The sequence below is a fragment of the Plectropomus leopardus genome, chromosome 10 (assembly GCF_008729295.1).
Source record: "Plectropomus leopardus isolate mb chromosome 10, YSFRI_Pleo_2.0, whole genome shotgun sequence".
Classification (NCBI taxonomy): Eukaryota; Metazoa; Chordata; class Actinopteri; order Perciformes; family Serranidae; genus Plectropomus; species Plectropomus leopardus.
The window spans coordinates 34,696,619-34,714,075 of NC_056472.1; the positions used below are offsets into that span (position 1 = coordinate 34,696,619).

A 17,457-nucleotide genomic window follows, 5' to 3' on the forward strand; every position below is an offset into this window, starting at 1 on the left:
CTGGTTTAGAATCTGACTCCAGATCAGATCCAGAACCAGTAATCAGGTTTAATGTGAGTCCAGACTGCAGGTTTTTGGACGCCTCTGGTTTAGATCCCGTCTTCAAATCTGATCTGGAATCAGTCTGCAGGTCTGGTTTAGATCTGGACTCCTTTGATCTGGATCCAGACTGTACAGAGGTTCCAGGTTCAGGCTCCAGGTCTGATCTCAGTCCTGTCGTCCGATCTGAACTTGAGCCAGACTGCAAGTTTTTCACCTCTGGTTTAGATCCAGACCTCAAATCTGATCTAGATCCGGTCTGCAGGTCCTTGGTCTTTGCTGGTTTAGAATCTGGCTTCAGGTCAGATCCAGAACCAGTCTCCAGGTTTATTGTGAGTCCAGTTTGCAGGTTTTGGAGTACCTCCTGTTTAGATCCAGACCTCAAATCTGATCTGGATCTGGTCTGCAGGCCTGTGTTCTGTTCTGTTTTAGAAACGGACTCCAAATTGGATCCAGAACCAGTCTGCAGGTTTAATGTGAGTCCAGTTTGCAGTTTTTTGGGCACCTCTGGTTTCGATCCAGACTTAAGATCTGATCTGGATCCAGACATGAAGATTCTGGTCTCCTCTGGTCTGGATCCGGATTGTACAGCTGATGCAGATTCAGGCTTCAGCACTGATGTGGATCTAGTCTGCAGGTCTGTGGTCTCCTCTGGTCCAGGTTCAGAGCTGCAGTCTGATGTGGGTCCAGGCTGCAGGTCCTTGTCCAGGATCTGGTCCTGCAGTGAGGACAGAGAGTCCAGGAGAACTGGATCAAACTTTTACTCACAAAAAGAAAATAATTTTTTCTGAAAGTTTTCTGTTTAATTAGAAATCGCACCAAGACTCGGAGGGCGCAAAAGCAGCATGCAGAGGGAACAGGGAAGAGCAGGCGGGCCAGAGCAGCTTAAATAAGGCGGCACCAGTGAGTTAGCCAATCAGATGCTTAGAGGCTCATCAGCTGATGAGGCCTGCATGACACCGTGGCCTGCCTGAACTAACGCTGTGCTCAATTTACCATAGACCGTAAAATATTTTCAAAAAGCGCATCAATTTATTATTATTTTTTATCTGTATAATGCACTGTAAAAAAGTCAATGTAATCTAACAAAAATCTGAAAGTAAAAGAAACTTCATGCAATACACATATAAAACTAAAGAAACAAAAATAGATCAAAATAAAAATGAATCTATTTCTTTTTTAAATCATATTAACATATATGTGTTAAATACCAAATTGTCAATGTACTATAATGAAAATCTAAGAAAAATAACTTCATGCAATAAACAGAAAAATAAAGACACAAAAATGTATTTAGGTCTAAAATACATGTAAAATAACAAAGAAAGAAAGATGTTTTAATACCAATTAATGCCTTATTTTTATATTAATTACTTCAATGCCTTTTAAAAATGAAGCTGAGTTTCTGCTGGCTGAATGATTTATTTTCTGATGTTCAGATGTTCAGATGAAGCTGCGGTTTATATTTTAAACACGATCTCATGGCGCAGAGACGAGTGTGAGTGCAGACAGGTTTGATATTTATAAGTGAACTTTAGCTGCTCGCTGACACATCAGAGCGACTCTGCTGACTCCTCAGACTCACAGAAATACACACGATTTCATGTCGTACACGGACTCTGATCAGCTGACTCCTCACTGCCTACACATCATATACATGTACATACTGTATATATATATATATATATATAACCAGATTATGTGGCCAAATCCGATTCCAGGTTTCATCTAAACAAGTCATTTTCATGATCTGATTCTGTCCGACAGCTGGAATCTCATTTTTGAGGTTACTGCCACAAACTGTTTTTACAGATGAACTCTGGGAATTATGTCGATGTTAAAGGAACACGTGTGTTTATAAACCTTTGGGTTTCTAAAAGTTTTTTTCTGTTTTGAAACTCAAAACTCTTTTTTTCTCTCAGTCTTTATGAAACTTTAATTTTTACACTGTTTGATTTTTTCATATTTATATCCATAAAGTGTGGATGAAAGTCAGGCTGCACTGATGCTGTCGATCTGCTGTTTGTCTCTCACTTCACATCCGGACTTTCTCGACTCCTCCATGATGTTGCTGTCAGTCTGTTGGAGCTGCAGCCTGACCGCCTGCTCCGCCCTCCTCCTGCGATCCTGCAGCCCCTCCACCAGCTCCTCCACCCTCAGCACCGACCCCCTGCTGCACCGGGAACTCTGGGAACTCTGGGGAAAGGACGCAGCGTCAGCATCAGCATCAGCGTCAGCATCAGCATCAGCGTCAGCATCAGCATCAGCGTCAGCGTCAGCATCAGCGTCAGCGTCAGCATCAGCGTCAGCATCAGCATCAGCATCAGCGTCAGCATCAGCCCACAGCTTCAACCAATCAGTGATGTCACAGTGCATTGATTGATTTTAATATGTCAGAATTCTGCCACAAACACAGCAGCAGCCGCAGCAGCTGTGTTTATCAGACAGACAGAGTGCTGAAAGGTGTTTCTCTATATTACAAAAGCTGATTATGTATATTTTTTTGATTTATTACTCTTACTAAAATTGCTCTGCCACCAAACATTCACTCAGTGAATACGAACCCTCTGCTCAGGTGCTGCATTGACTCTGCAGCGGCAGATTCAACAGAAAGCATTTACTGGTAAATCTGTTCCAGAGTTGTTAAATGTTGTGCAGCTGAGACAGATTCACCTCCTCCTCCTCCTCCTCCTCCTCCTCCTCCTCCTGCAGTACTCCTCCTGTCCTGTGGAGGGCCTCGTTCCTCTGCAGCCGTCTGAGTTTGTGCAGCAGGATGCTGCTGCTACTCAGAACCTGCAGAGATTTACCCAAAACATCTGCAGCCAAAACACACAGAGACACCAGAGATGAGATTCTGCTTCACAAAACATCATTCTGACAAACAAACCAGTTATACGACATTAAACCAGTTTAAACCAGGACGTCTGAGGCTCCAACAGCTTTTCCACAGCTTAAACTAGTCAAGTCCAATTTCAAACCAGTTAAACCAGTTTAAACTGTTTTACACCACATGCTCTCCTACTCCTACAGCAAACAAGTTAATGGGCAGTTTAACCGTATGGTTTAAAGCAGTTTGTACTGGTTTAAAGTAGTTTATACTGGTTTAAGGCAGTTTATACTGGTTTAAGGCAGTTAATACTGGTTTAAGGCAGTTTATACTGGTTTAAGGCAGTTTATACTGGTTTAAAGCCGTTTCCACTGGTTTAAAGCCGTTTCCACTGGTTTAAAGCAGTTTGAGTCGGTGGTTAGAGGCACCGGTTGTCTCCAGGTGAGCAGAATGAAAAAAGAGTCTGAAGAATCACTTTGGAAATTTTATAGATACTTTCTTTATTTATTACTAAGGCTGTCAAAATAACACGTTAATCCAGATTAATTAATCACAGAGCATGTAATTGATTAGATTTGGGTTTTTTTCAATTGCTCGACAGCCCTATATATCACACATCAGTTTTTTTCTGCAGCTGGTTTTTGAAGAATACACCAAGAACAAGTTCAAACTCCTTCAGTGCTGCAGCTGTGTGTAACACTAAAATACTCTGATATCATCACAGATACCTTTCCTCATGGAGTCGTACGAGAGCTGAACCTCCGTCAGTCTGACGTCCGCTCTGATCAACAGATCCTCCACTCTGTCCATACACACTGCAAACTGCAAATACACACACACACACACACACACAGACTGTCACATGTCTTCAATAATGGGAGCCTTTGATCTGTATCAGCGTTTTAATGATGGCCGATAAAATGAGTGTGTGTGTGTGTGTGTGTGTGTGTGTGTGTGTGTGTGTGTCACTCAGTGTACAGCAGGGAGCTGTCGTTGTGGAGGAACTCGGACAGGTATTTTAATTCTTTCATATATTCTATTCTTTCATTCTTTCAATATACTCTCTTTTATTATTTTTAATTATTCATAAAATTATTTTAATTTCTATTTTTTGACATATTTTCTTATTATTTTCTCTTTGTATTTCCTTTCTATTTATTTCTCCAAATGTATTTCTATATTTATTATTTTCTTGACACATTTAAAGAAATTCTGTATTAATTTTGGATTTTGGCAGCTTCTGTCCTCCGTAAGCATCTTGTGACTCCCTTCTTTCTTTTTCAGCTGTAAACGTGTCTGAGCGTCAGCGTTCGTGTTTCTGCGTTCATCTTCGTACCTCCAGCGCTCGCCGGTGAAAGTCTGCAGCCAGCAGGAGGACTTGCTGTCGGCTGAGGAGCAGACGGAGGAGCAGCGCCCAGCCCTCCTTCAGAGAAGCCTCCATGGCCACGTGCACGTCCTCCTCTTCCTCCTCCTGGTCTCTGCTCCTCCTCCTCCTCCTCCCCTCATCTCTCCTGCTGCTCCTCCTCCGCTCCTGTTGGCTCCTCTTCACCGCAGACAGAACTTGTCCCTCATGTTTCTGAAACAGACATTTTTTACCTTCACTTTATTCATTTTATTTCCTGTTTCTTTCAGTTGATCAGTAATGTGAACACGTGCACTTTTTCATGTTTCAGCTTCTCTTTCTGATGGTTTCCTTGTTTTTCAGTGTTGGAGCGTCTCAGCGACGTTTCCTCTGTCACTTTAATCTATAAAGACTGACAGTCGGCTCACTGATTCACAATTCTAACCAAACGCATTTTAAAATATGAACTCAGAGCTTTTAAAATTCTGTGCATGAACCACAAGAAGGTAACGCTGCTAGGAGCAAAATGATTAACATTTAACATTTAAACATTTAACATTTAAACATTTAAACATTTAACATTTAAACATTTAACAAACATTTAAACATTTAAACATTTAACATTTAAACATTTAAACATTTAACATTTAAACATTTAAACATTTAACATTTCACATTTAAACATTTAACATTTAACATTTAAACATTTAACATTTAAACATTTAAACATTTAACATTTAACATTTAAACATTTAAAACATTTAACATTTCACATTTAAACATTTAACATTTAACATTTCACATTTAAACATTTAACATTTAAACATTTAAACATGTATCTGTTATTATTATTATTGAAGGACAGTTTATCAGTGAAGGTTCCTGCTGCTGTTTTTCACAATTATACATTAAAAAAGCCGATCTAAGAGCTGAGCTTTTAGAAATGTTCCCGTAACAAATCACAGAAACCTTCTTTACTTTATTCCTTTTTATTTTACTCTATTTGATTTTACTTTTTTTACTTTACTTTTTTTGCTTTACTTTATTTTACTTTACTTAATGCATCTGACTTGACTTCCTGTTATTTAACGGTGTGAGGTTTATCGTCTGAAGCGCTTTGTGTTACGGTTCATTTGTATGAAAAGTGCGTCACAGATAAAGTCTGACTGATTTTGTTTCTTGATTGTTTTTTAATAACGTCCAGCAGAATAAATCACGGAGGTTCAGTCTGAATACATTTTAACCGTTTGTGTGCCCGTCTGATGGTTGTTGCGTGAGGACTTTTGTTTGTTTGTTGTGCTGCTTTATATCCTTTCATTTCCTTCTAGTTGGTTGCGGTCACATAAATACACGTCGCTCACATTTAGATTCAGAACTCTGACAAACATTCACCGAGTGAATCGGAGAGAGGAAGGAAATCCTTATTTTACCTGCTCCGTCTCTCTCTAAACTTACAAAAACAAAATAAGCAGATGTTCTGTCGCTTCCTGTAAAACCGAATCAGAGAAACGTGAGGAGCCACGAGAGTCTCCTTCGTTCGGATTTGACCCGACAGATTCGAACAGTCGGATCTTTGTCTTCGCACAAAACGGAAATACAGTCAAACAGGAAATATTTACATGTCGATAACTATGCTCAGTACTTAAGAGAGCAAACATACCTGTAAAATACTGGAATCTGTGAAGATTTCAGTTATCATGAGCATAATGTGCACGTGTGTAATATAAAAACTGTAAAACTCTGCACGTGTTACGATGTAATGTATGACGCATTATTATAGCTGCTCTACGATACGAATGAAACGTACAAATGAAACGTTGGTACTTTACAGAAACGTACTGTGACAAGATTCACTGCTGGAGCCTGGACGGGTTTTTAGTGTGTGTGTGTGTGTGCTCAGTGTGTGTGTGTGTGTGTGTGTGTGTGTGTGTGTGTGTGTGTGTGTGTGTGTGTGCGCGTGTGTGTGTGTACTCAGTGTGTGTGTGTGTACTCAGTGTGTGTGTGTGTGTGTGTGTGTACTCAGTGTGTGTGTGTGTGTGTGTGTGTGTACTCAGTGTGTGTGTGTGTGTGTGTGAGTGAGTGTGTACCTTGAGTTTCTCCATCAGCTGCTGCTGTTCCTGGATAAGCGTCTGGGTCTCCTCCTGGTTCGATCCGATCTCACAGAGACCTGGATGGACCTGGACCAGCTGGAGGTGGACCAGAGACCCACTCTGAACACACACACACACACACACACACACACACACACACACACACACACACACACAGAGTTAAACACAGTTTGCTGTGTTTTTAGCTGACTGAACTTGAGTCGAGTATTTTGCTCTGAGCTGACGCAGTAAAAGTATAAAGCAGCAGAGTAGAAATATTTATGTAAAGTAATGTTATGTAATGCTGCCTTCAAGTGCTCCTCAGAAATATGAATGTCCCTGCAAAGTCGTAATTACGAGTGTGACATTGGGAAATTTTGTTGATACATGAGTTGGCGAGTCGTGACGTTTGCGTGACGTTTCAGAGCAGAAATGTCAGAAATCATGAAACAGAGTCGACAACTGACGGTAAAAAAAGATATATTTGGTTATTTTGTTCCTCGTATTAATCAGCGACTTTCAGCAGAGTCACATCTGAGTTTGTGTCTGTTAGCTGCAGCAAACTGAACTCTGCAGCAGCCAGAAAACTAACACCGACAACACGCTGACTTTACAGCACGAGGCGCCGACGCCACGCCACAAACGCACGAACACGGAGGGAACATCAGTGTCTGATCAACGGGAAGAAACGTTTTATTAATTTAAATTAATTACATATCACACGTAAAGTGTAAAATGGTGTTTATGTTATCTGCTGTCTATGTAGAGTGACCTAGATTAAATATAAACATATATAAAAATGTAATATATAAAAGTCTCAGTAAAGTGTAAACACCTATCGGCCTCTTGTTTAAACTCTGCTGAACATTTTGGAAACAAACATTTTTTTGAAAAAGTGAAAACATGAACTTCACGTGGAATCACATGAACGCAGCATCATTACAACACGTATGAAGCATGCAGCGTAAATAAAGTTTGTTTTTGTTCTCAGTGACGAATCGATGACGGCTGAAGGTCAAAGTGAGCGACACGGACCTCTGCACGCATGTGTGTGTGTGTGTGTGTGTGTGTGTGTGTGTGTGTGTGTGTGTGTGTGTGTGTGTTCACGTGTCATGTCTTTTTCAGTCCACATGCCAGAGATACTGTATCATCCCAAGGAATGCACACACACACACACACACACACACACACACACACACACACACACACACACACACACACTCTGAGCAGCTTCAGTAAACAGTTTGTTCTATAACAGGAAGCATCATGTGAGTGTTTAACTTCTGAAGCCTTCAGAGACAAACACATTCAGGTCAAAGCTAACGGACGCTCGGATAATAAAATCATTCAATGTGAGGTGAATATTAAACATGACCTCATGTGTAAGCGTCTGTGGAGCAGCTCAGAGTCACAGCTCAGAGTCACAGCTCAGAGTCACAGCTCGCTCTGAGTCACAGCTCAGAGTCACAGCTCAGAGTCACAGCTCGCTCTGAGTCACAGCTCAGAGTCACAGCTCAGAGTCACAGCTCGCTCTGAGTCACAGCTCAGAGTCACAGCTCAGAGTCACAGCTCGCTCTGAGTCACAGCTCAGAGTCACAGCTCTGAGTCACAGCTCAGAGTCACAGCTCAGAGTCACAGCTCGCTCTGAGTCACAGCTCAGAGTCACAGCTCAGAGTCACAGCTCGCTCTGAGTCACAGCTCAGAGTCACAGCTCAGAGTCACAGCTCGCTCTGAGTCACAGCTCAGAGTCACAGCTCAGAGTCACAGCTCGCTCTGAGTCACAGCTCAGAGTCACAGCTCAGAGTCACAGCTCGCTCTGAGTCACAGCTCAGAGTCACAGCTCTGAGTCACAGCTCAGAGTCACAGCTCAGAGTCACAGCTCAGAGTCACAGCTCAGAGTCACAGCTCGCTCTGAGTCACAGCTCAGAGTCACAGCTCAGAGTCACAGCTCAGAGTCACAGCTCGCTCTGAGTCACAGCTCAGAGTCACAGCTCAGAGTCACAGCTCGCTCTGAGTCACAGCTCAGAGTCACAGCTCAGAGTCACAGCTCTGAGTCACAGCTCAGAGTCACAGCTCAGAGTCACAGCTCAGAGTCACAGCTCGCTCAGAGTCACAGCTCAGAGTCACAGCTCGCTCTGAGTCACAGCTCAGAGTCACAGCTCGCTCTGAGTCACAGCTCAGAGTCACAGCTCAGAGTCACAGCTCGCTCAGAGTCACAGCTCGCTCTGAGTCACAGCTCAGAGTCACAGCTCAGAGTCACAGCTCAGAGTCACAGCTCGCTCTGAGTCACAGCTCAGAGTCACAGCTCAGAGTCACAGCTCAGAGTCACAGCTCGCTCTGAGTCACAGCTCAGAGTCACAGCTCAGAGTCACAGCTCGCTCTGAGTCACAGCTCAGAGTCACAGCTCAGAGTCACAGCTCGCTCTGAGTCACAGCTCAGAGTCACAGCTCAGAGTCACAGCTCGCTCTGAGTCACAGCTCAGAGTCACAGCTCTGAGTCACAGCTCAGAGTCACAGCTCAGAGTCACAGCTCAGAGTCACAGCTCAGAGTCACAGCTCAGAGTCACAGCTCGCTCTGAGTCACAGCTCAGAGTCACAGCTCAGAGTCACAGCTCAGAGTCACAGCTCGCTCTGAGTCACAGCTCAGAGTCACAGCTCAGAGTCACAGCTCGCTCTGAGTCACAGCTCAGAGTCACAGCTCAGAGTCACAGCTCTGAGTCACAGCTCAGAGTCACAGCTCAGAGTCACAGCTCAGAGTCACAGCTCGCTCAGAGTCACAGCTCAGAGTCACAGCTCGCTCTGAGTCACAGCTCAGAGTCACAGCTCGCTCTGAGTCACAGCTCAGAGTCACAGCTCAGAGTCACAGCTCGCTCAGAGTCACAGCTCGCGCTCTGAGTCACAGCTCAGAGTCACAGCTCAGAGTCACAGCTCAGAGTCACAGCTCGCTCTGAGTCACAGCTCAGAGTCACAGCTCAGAGTCACAGCTCAGAGTCACAGCTCGCTCTGAGTCACAGCTCAGAGTCACAGCTCAGAGTCACAGCTCGCTCTGAGTCACAGCTCAGAGTCACAGCTCAGAGTCACAGCTCGCTCTGAGTCACAGCTCAGAGTCACAGCTCAGAGTCACAGCTCTGAGTCACAGCTCAGAGTCACAGCTCAGAGTCACAGCTCAGGTCACAGCTCGCTCAGAGTCACAGCTCAGAGTCACAGCTCGCTCTGAGTCACAGCTCAGAGTCACAGCTCGCTCTGAGTCACAGCTCAGAGTCACAGCTCAGAGTCACAGCTCGCTCTGAGTCACAGCTCAGAGTCACAGCTCAGAGTCACAGCTCAGAGTTACAGCTTGCTCTGAGTCACAGCTCGCTCAGAGAGTCACAGCTCTCTCAGAGTCACAGCTCGCTCAGAGTCACAGCTCTCTCCGAGTCACAGCTCGCTCAGAGAGTCACAGCTCGCTCAGAGAGTCACAGCTCTCTCAGAGTCACAGCTCGCTCAGAGAGTCACAGCTCTCTCAGAGTCACAGCTCGCTCAGAGAGTCACAGCTCTCTCAGAGTCACAGCTCGCTCAGAGAGTCACAGCTCGCTCAGAGAGTCACAGCTCGCTCAGAGTCACAGCTCAGAGTCACAGCTCGCTCAGAGAGTCACAGCTCGCTCAGAGAGTCACAGCTCTCTCAGAGTCACAGCTCGCTCAGAGAGTCACAGCTCGCTCAGAGTCACAGCTCAGAGTCACAGCTCGCTCAGAGAGTCACAGCTCGCTCAGAGAGTCACAGCTCTCTCAGAGTCACAGCTCGCTCAGAGTCACAGCTCGCTCAGAGTCACAGCTCAGAGTCACAGCTCTCTCAGAGAGTCACAGCTCGCTCAGAGAGTCACAGCTCTCTCAGAGTCACAGCTCGCTCAGAGTCACAGCTCTCTCAGAGTCACAGCTCGCTCTGAGTCACAGCTCAGAGTCACAGCTCAGAGTCACAGCTCAGAGTCACAGCTCGCTCTGAGTCACAGCTCAGAGTCACAGCTCAGAGTCACAGCTCGCTCTGAGTCACAGCTCAGAGTCACAGCTCAGAGTCACAGCTCTGAGTCACAGCTCAGAGTCACAGCTCAGAGTCACAGCTCAGAGTCACAGCTCGCTCAGAGTCACAGCTCAGAGTCACAGCTCGCTCTGAGTCACAGCTCAGAGTCACAGCTCGCTCTGAGTCACAGCTCAGAGTCACAGCTCAGAGTCACAGCTCGCTCTGAGTCACAGCTCAGAGTCACAGCTCAGAGTTACAGCTTGCTCTGAGTCACAGCTCGCTCAGAGAGTCACAGCTCTCTCAGAGTCACAGCTCGCTCAGAGTCACAGCTCTCTCCGAGTCACAGCTCGCTCAGAGAGTCACAGCTCGCTCAGAGAGTCACAGCTCTCTCAGAGTCACAGCTCGCTCAGAGAGTCACAGCTCTCTCAGAGTCACAGCTCGCTCAGAGAGTCACAGCTCGCTCAGAGAGTCACAGCTCGCTCAGAGTCACAGCTCAGAGTCACAGCTCGCTCAGAGAGTCACAGCTCGCTCAGAGAGTCACAGCTCTCTCAGAGTCACAGCTCAGAGTCACAGCTCTCTCAGAGAGTCACAGCTCGCTCAGAGAGTCACAGCTCTCTCAGAGTCACAGCTCTCTCAGAGTCACAGCTCTCTCAGAGTCACAGCTCGCTCAGAGTCACAGCTCGCTCAGAGTCACAGCTCGCTCAGAGTCACAGCTCGCTCAGAGTCACAGCTCGCTCAGAGTCACAGCTCGCTCAGAGTCACAGCTCGCTCAGAGTCACAGCTCGCTCAGAGTCACAGCTCGCTCAGAGTCACAGCTCGCTCTGTAAATCCACCACCAGCTAAAGTAAAGTGAGGCTAACGGTCTAAACTTGGGATAGTTCTTATCTTCTTTCATTTGTTGGTACCTAAAAGAGGGATGTTGTGTTTGTACATTAGGTGTAAATTTTGGGAATTTGTTGACATAATATATAAAGTGTTCAAAGAGAAAGTGAGAAAGTGAGTCAGGATATATAAGTTTGACTTCTACCGACTTCTAGCTGTGTGTTTACACACACACACACACACACACACACACACACACGTATACATCTCGTGATCTTGTTATCATTGACCCTCAGATGGACAGACAAACCTTGAGGACAGAGACGACGAGCAGGCGATTGGCCGGCCTGGATGGCGATGGTGCTCAGAGCAGTGACAGAGCGTCTGCTTCCCTCCTGCTGTCCTCCTCCTCCTGTCTCCTGCTGTCCTCCTCCTCCTGTCTCCTGCTGTCCTCCTCCTCCTGTCTCCTGCTTTCCTCCACATGTCTCCTCTGTCTCTCCGGTCGTCATCTGCACAGACTAAATCCAGATCCCTGTTATTGAGAAGGACCCAGTATCCTCTGGGACTTCTGAGACCTGTCTTTAAACTGTCTCTGTCCTCTTTGTGTAGAACTCGTATCTCTTAGAGTTTCTGTTCTATTATATTTTCTGTTTTCATCGTTGGAGTGAACACGTAAAGTTCCCCAAACTGTCCAAATCGAAGCAGTCTGCCGACCAGCAGCCGGACTCACTGCAGACCAGCAGCTGAGGTCCAGCAGCTGGACGAGGACAGACCAGTTTTCTGCAGAACAAAGACAAAGAGACACACGGGTTCAGTTTGTGAGGGAAAGTTCACACTGAGCTGATCTTCTTCTGGAGCAGAAACCAAAGCATTCAGACTCAGAGATCCCGCTCACATCAAAACGTTGAATCTGACCTGACCATTTGATCGTCTGATCGTCTGATGATCTGATCGTCTGATCGTCTGATGGTCTGATGATGATCTGATCGTCTGATGATCTGATGATCTGATCGTCTGATGGTCTGATGATCTGATCGTCTGATGATCTGATCGTCTGATGATCTGATGATCTGATCCTCTCTGAGGTGAATCTGAGCTGCTGTCAGAGTATGACATGCTAACATTAGTTAACCCTTTAAAACTTCAGCACATTGGGGTTTTTTTGTTTGTTTTTTTAACACTGGGAGGAGGAAATGTGCAGCTTGACAAGAAATTACTCAAAATAAGCATGAAATTAAAAAACAAGAATAAAATAAAAAGAATTAGTGTTAATGTACAAACATGTGTACATATTTCCATGACATGATTTTAAACATGTAAATGTATATTTTATAAAATTGTTCCTTATGTTTTTTTTAAACTTTAAACATAACTTATAATAACTTTATCTCTCCTTTTTTAAAAAAACGAACCACAGATTTCAGGTCATTTTCTTATCATTGGGCACCTCGTGCCAAGTTTATTGTATTTTTTTAAAGAAACCAACACATCTGTCAGGTTTCAGGTTTTAATGCTTGCAAAGAACACTGATAATGGTCCAGGTGTTAAAGGGTTAACATTCAGCGAGCAGCTAAAGTGGTGACTGAGAGCTCCAACAGATTTAGATGAAATGTGATCTCTTTACAGCGGCTCGTGGAAACCACCGCTGCCGCCACAGCCGCACTAAATATACCGACGCACGGAGAGAGAACCACCAGATCAATCAGTCAATCACTCCAGCTCATTATCAATGCCAGCTGCAGCTAAAGATTATTCTCATCATCCGTTAATATGCTCACGGCTTTGTCATTAACCCTTTGAAACCTGAATAAACTGGTTTGATTTCTTTCATGGGAGAAAGCAACAAGCAACTCAACATCACGTGGCTCAAAAATTAGCCAAAAAATAAATAGAAAAGAAAAGTTATAAGAAAATTACCCGAAAATAAGCACAAAAGATAAATAATTTTATATATGAAATTTTTATAATTATCAATACATTTTTGTGTTTTAAGGGTCAGGGTGTGTTTTAAGGGTCAGGCTGAGTGACGGAGGGTCAGGGTGCATTTTAAGGGTCAGGGTGTGTTTTGAGGGTCAGGGTGAGTGATGGAGGATCAGGGTGCGTTTTAAGGGTCAGGGTGTCTTTTAAGGGTCAGAGTGCATTTTGAGGGTCAGGGTGTGTTTTCTGGGTCAGGGTGTGTTTTGAGGGTCAGGGTGAGTGACAGAGGGTCAGGGTGCGTTTTAAGGATCAGGGTGTGTTTTGAGGGTCAGGGTGTGTGACGGAGGATCAGGGTGTGTTTTAAGGGTCAGGGTGTGTTTTGAGGGTCAGGGTGCGTTTTGAGGATCAGGGTGAGTGACAGAGGGTCAGGGGTGCGTTTTAAGGGTCAGGGTGCGTTTCGAGGGTCAGGGTGAGTGACGGAGGATCAGGGTGCGTTTTAAGGGTCAGGGTGTGTTTCGAGGGTCAGGGTGAGTGACGGAGGATCAGGGTGCGTTTTAAGGGTCAGGGTTCGGCTGGTGCTGTGTTTTAATTTCAGTTTTTGAGTTTGGATCATGGTGTTTCAGATCTTCGTGTGAGTGGAAGAGGACTCGTCTGTCTGCGTGTTTTTGTCTTAAATGTCGAGTTTGGTGTGGACGAGGTCAGCAGGCTGCTTCACACTCACACGGAAACTTGACTGTTTTTTGTGTTTTATTCTGAAAGTTTTTTTTCCATCTCAAAGTTATCTTTGCTTTAATTTGCTTGATTTCCTGCAAACTTTAAGCCTGAATACAGTCTTTATAAATGCAGCCAGCTGTACCTGCCGGCTGTATTAATGGTTCATACATCATTCACTGATGCTTTATTGATCAGTTAAAGGTCCCATATTGTAAAAAGTCAGATTTTCGTGTGTGTTTTGTGATAAAAAGCAGGTTTAGGTGATGAAGAAATACAGAAAACGGGACTTTAAAGGTACAAGGTAGAATAGATGAAGCAGTCAAGATTAAGATTTGTCCTTCAAATGAGCCGTCAGGACTCCTGTGACGCTGTGATGTCACAAATATAGGATTTAAAGTCAGTCATTTTACTGACTGCAGTGACGGCGCAGAGACGCAGACGAGGAGGATGCAGAAAGTGAAGATATTCAGACAGTCTGAGGCAGATTTTGCGTTTCTCAATATTAAAGCAGGTAAACGTGTTCCGGTAGACAGCCAAAAAACACGCCTGACCCTGAAAATGAGCAGAAAAGGACTTCTAAAGACGTCGCTTTGAACTCGGCTGGTTGAGAAGCAGTTCAGTGTTCATGCTTTTTATTTGGTATTTTAAAGTTTTTAATGTCACTCGTCTTTTTTATTAGGCTATCGTCATTTTTCACAACCTAAAAAGCTAAAAGTCTGACTGACAGTTTACAGCTAGGAGCAAATGATTCGTCCTTACTGGACTCTAATACTGGACTTCATGATCTTAAGACTGCAAGAAAATAGTTTCCACTATGTCAACTCATCTTTTTTATTTTTTAAATGCCATTATTTATTTATTCAACAAATTAATAACATTTTAGACAATACTTTCCAATAGGATATTACTAATGAAAGATCAAACTATTTGATTTGATATGAGCAGAGAGAGGGAACCAAATGATGGAAATGAAAAGCAAAGCAAATAATAACCTTTAAAAACACGCCTGCAGTTATGTCATTTAGTTTGTCTTTAACTCTGAGGAAGAGGATTTAAAACTGTGATTGATCAGCAGAAAGTGACAAACATCTTTCATCTCCCTTTAGCTCAAATAGTTTCTGAATTCAGTCATTTTTTAATTATCAGTTTAATGTTTAAATATTTAGTTTCTCTTTAAAAGACAAACAAAAAAGTCTTGTTTCCCTGAGCAGCTCTTAGCAGCGATGGACTGTTTTCACCAACTCAAAATCCCAAAAATGTTTCGAACTTTTCCTTCGAGCTTATCTCAAGGTTTGAGGTTTAAGATTTAAGGTTTGAGATTTAAGGTATAAGGTTTAAATTTTGAGATTCAAGGTTAGAGGTTTAAGGTTTGAGATTTAAGGTTTAAGGTTTAAGGTTTAAGGTTTGAGGTTTAAGGTTTGAGATTTAAGGTTTAAGGTTTGAGGTTTAAGGTTTGAGGTTTGAGGTTTGAGGTTTAAGGTTTAAGGTTTGAGGTTTGAGATTTAAGGTTTAAGGTTTGAGGTTTGAGGTTTAAGGTTTAAGGTTTAAGGTTTGAGGTTTAAGGTTTGAGATTTAAGGTTTAAGGTTTGAGGTTTGAGGTTTAAGGTTTAAGGTTTGAGGTTTGAGATTTAAGGTTTGAGGTTTGAGGTTTGAGATTTAAGGTTTGAGGTTTGAGGTTTAAGGTTTGAGGTTTGAGGTTTGAGATTTAAGGTTTGAGATTTAAGATTTGAGGTTTGAGGTTTGAGGTTTGAGATTTAAGGTTTGAGGTTTGAGGTTTGAGATTTAAGGTTTGAGGTTTGAGGTTTAAGGTTTGAGGTTTGAGGTTTGAGATTTAAGGTTTGAGATTTAAGATTTGAGGTTTGAGGTTTGAGGTTTGAGATTTAAGGTTTGAGGTTTGAGATTTAAGGTTTGAGGTTTAAGGTTTAAGGTTTGAGGTTTGAGGTTTAAGGTTTAAGGTTTAAGGTTTGAGGTTTAAGGTTTGAGATTTAAGGTTTAAGGTTTGAGGTTTGAGGTTTAAGGTTTAAGGTTTGAGGTTTGAGATTTAAGGTTTGAGGTTTGAGGTTTGAGATTTAAGGTTTGAGGTTTGAGGTTTAAGGTTTGAGGTTTGAGGTTTGAGATTTAAGGTTTGAGATTTAAGATTTGAGGTTTGAGGTTTGAGGTTTGAGATTTAAAGTTTGAGGTTTGAGATTTAAGGTTTGAGGTTTAGGGTTTGAGGTTTGAGGTTTGAGATTTAAGGTTTGAGGTTTGAGGTTTAAGGTTTGAGGTTTAAGGTTTGAGGTTTGAGATTTAAGGTTTGAGGTTTAGGGTTTGAGGTTTGACATTTAAGGTTTGAGGTTTGGGTTTGAGATTTAAGGTTTGAGATTTAAGGTTCGAAGGTTTGAGGTTTGAGGTTTGAGGTTTGAGGTTTGAGGTTTAAGGTTTGAGGTTTGAGATTTAAGGTTCGAGGTTTGAGGTTTGAGATTTAAGGTTTGAGGTTTGAGATTTAAGGTTTGAGGTTTGAGATTTAAGGTTTGAGGTTTGAGATTTGAGGTTTAAGGTTTGAGGTTTAAGGTTGGTTTGACTGTAATTGAGAACACGTGAACCCATGAAAAGAACAAAACCAGTCACTCGGGTCCAGCGGCGTAAAAAAGACTAAATAACTGACAAAATCAATAAATTGAGAAATAACTCCATAGCTCAGATTTCTGTGACTTTTCCCTCCGAGCACTCGGAGCACATTTATCTGTACTCCTTTTAAAACCAGCAGACAGACAATATAGAAACTATAAATCAAAGCGTAATGACGGTACCTGAGGAGCATTCACGGAGATCAGGACGTTTCCCCGCCGACACTGTGGAGACACGAAAACACTGAGAGACTCACAGAGACACTGAGAGGGACAGAGAGGGACTCAGAGAGGGACAGAGGGAGGGAGGGACAGAGGGAGGGAGGGAGGGAGGAAGGGGAGGTAAAAATAGTTGTGTGGTTTGCAGTGAGATTATCGCAGTGCTGAATGACAGCGAGACATCTGTCCTCCATAAACAAACACTGGTGTCTCTGCTTCAGGGACACACACGCCGTAAATACATCAGCAGCACATCAACTTCATCAGGACGAGACACTCGCTCTGACGAGCCGTCACACTGCTGCTCTGCTTCCACTTTTTAGGGACTGTTTGTTATTGATGAGGGGAGGGGGTGGTGTATAAAGAGGGACGCCTGTCAAATATGTTTTAAGCAGTGGGCGGGGCTTATGTTGTCATTTTGGGTTTAGGGGAGGGGCATACAACTTGGCTGACAAGGGCTGTGTTTTGTATTTATTTACAGCTATTTTTCAAAGGAAAGATAACTTAAATGTTTTCTTCAAAAAATTCAGGCGCTATTTTTTCTTGAAAAACTCTTTCATTATCTTTAAAAAAATAATTTTTTTTTAAACTCAAATGGGCAGTTGGGCAGTTTTTTGTCTTCTGAAGATTGTGTTGATTTTTGCCAACAGACTTTTGGTGCATTCAATTTGCACGTATAAAGCAGCACTCAGTTTTTAACCATTCACACACACACACACACACACACACACACACACACACACACACTGATGGCACAACCATCAGGAGTTCAGTCGGCCTTCGAGGTTACCGAGGAATCTTCAACACGTGGTCGGAAGAGCCGGCCATCGAACCGCCGACCCTCCATAAGAGGACGACCCGCTCAGCCTCTGAGCCGCAGTTAGATCA

General features: G+C 43.5%; 2 protein-coding genes across 2 annotated transcripts in view; both read right to left on the bottom strand.

Annotated features, from left to right (window-relative positions):
- LOC121948667 overlaps positions 1–2,686 on the bottom strand; it is a 30,231-nt gene extending 27,545 nt beyond the window's left edge. Inside the window, exons 1-3 of the mRNA XM_042494066.1 lie at positions 2,604–2,686; positions 2,074–2,235; positions 1–757 (exon numbers count right to left, since the gene is read on the bottom strand). The exon at positions 1–757 is cut by the window's left edge and continues 793 nt beyond it. Coding sequence (XP_042350000.1) covers positions 1–757; positions 2,074–2,103 — 787 coding nt within the window. The 5' untranslated portion in view covers positions 2,104–2,235; positions 2,604–2,686. The remainder of the gene's footprint in view (positions 758–2,073; positions 2,236–2,603) is intronic.
- LOC121948668 (coiled-coil domain-containing protein 141-like) lies at positions 2,114–16,850 on the bottom strand. The gene is made up of 7 exons (XM_042494067.1): positions 16,534–16,850; positions 11,424–11,631; positions 6,296–6,418; positions 4,203–4,442; positions 3,595–3,688; positions 2,713–2,855; positions 2,114–2,233 (listed from the first exon to the last, which is right to left on the bottom strand). Exons 3-7 carry the CDS (start codon positions 6,308–6,310, stop codon positions 2,114–2,116), a joined length of 612 nt encoding a protein of 203 aa, XP_042350001.1. The 5' UTR covers positions 6,311–6,418; positions 11,424–11,631; positions 16,534–16,850.
- Positions 16,851–17,457: the final 607 nt, after the last annotated feature.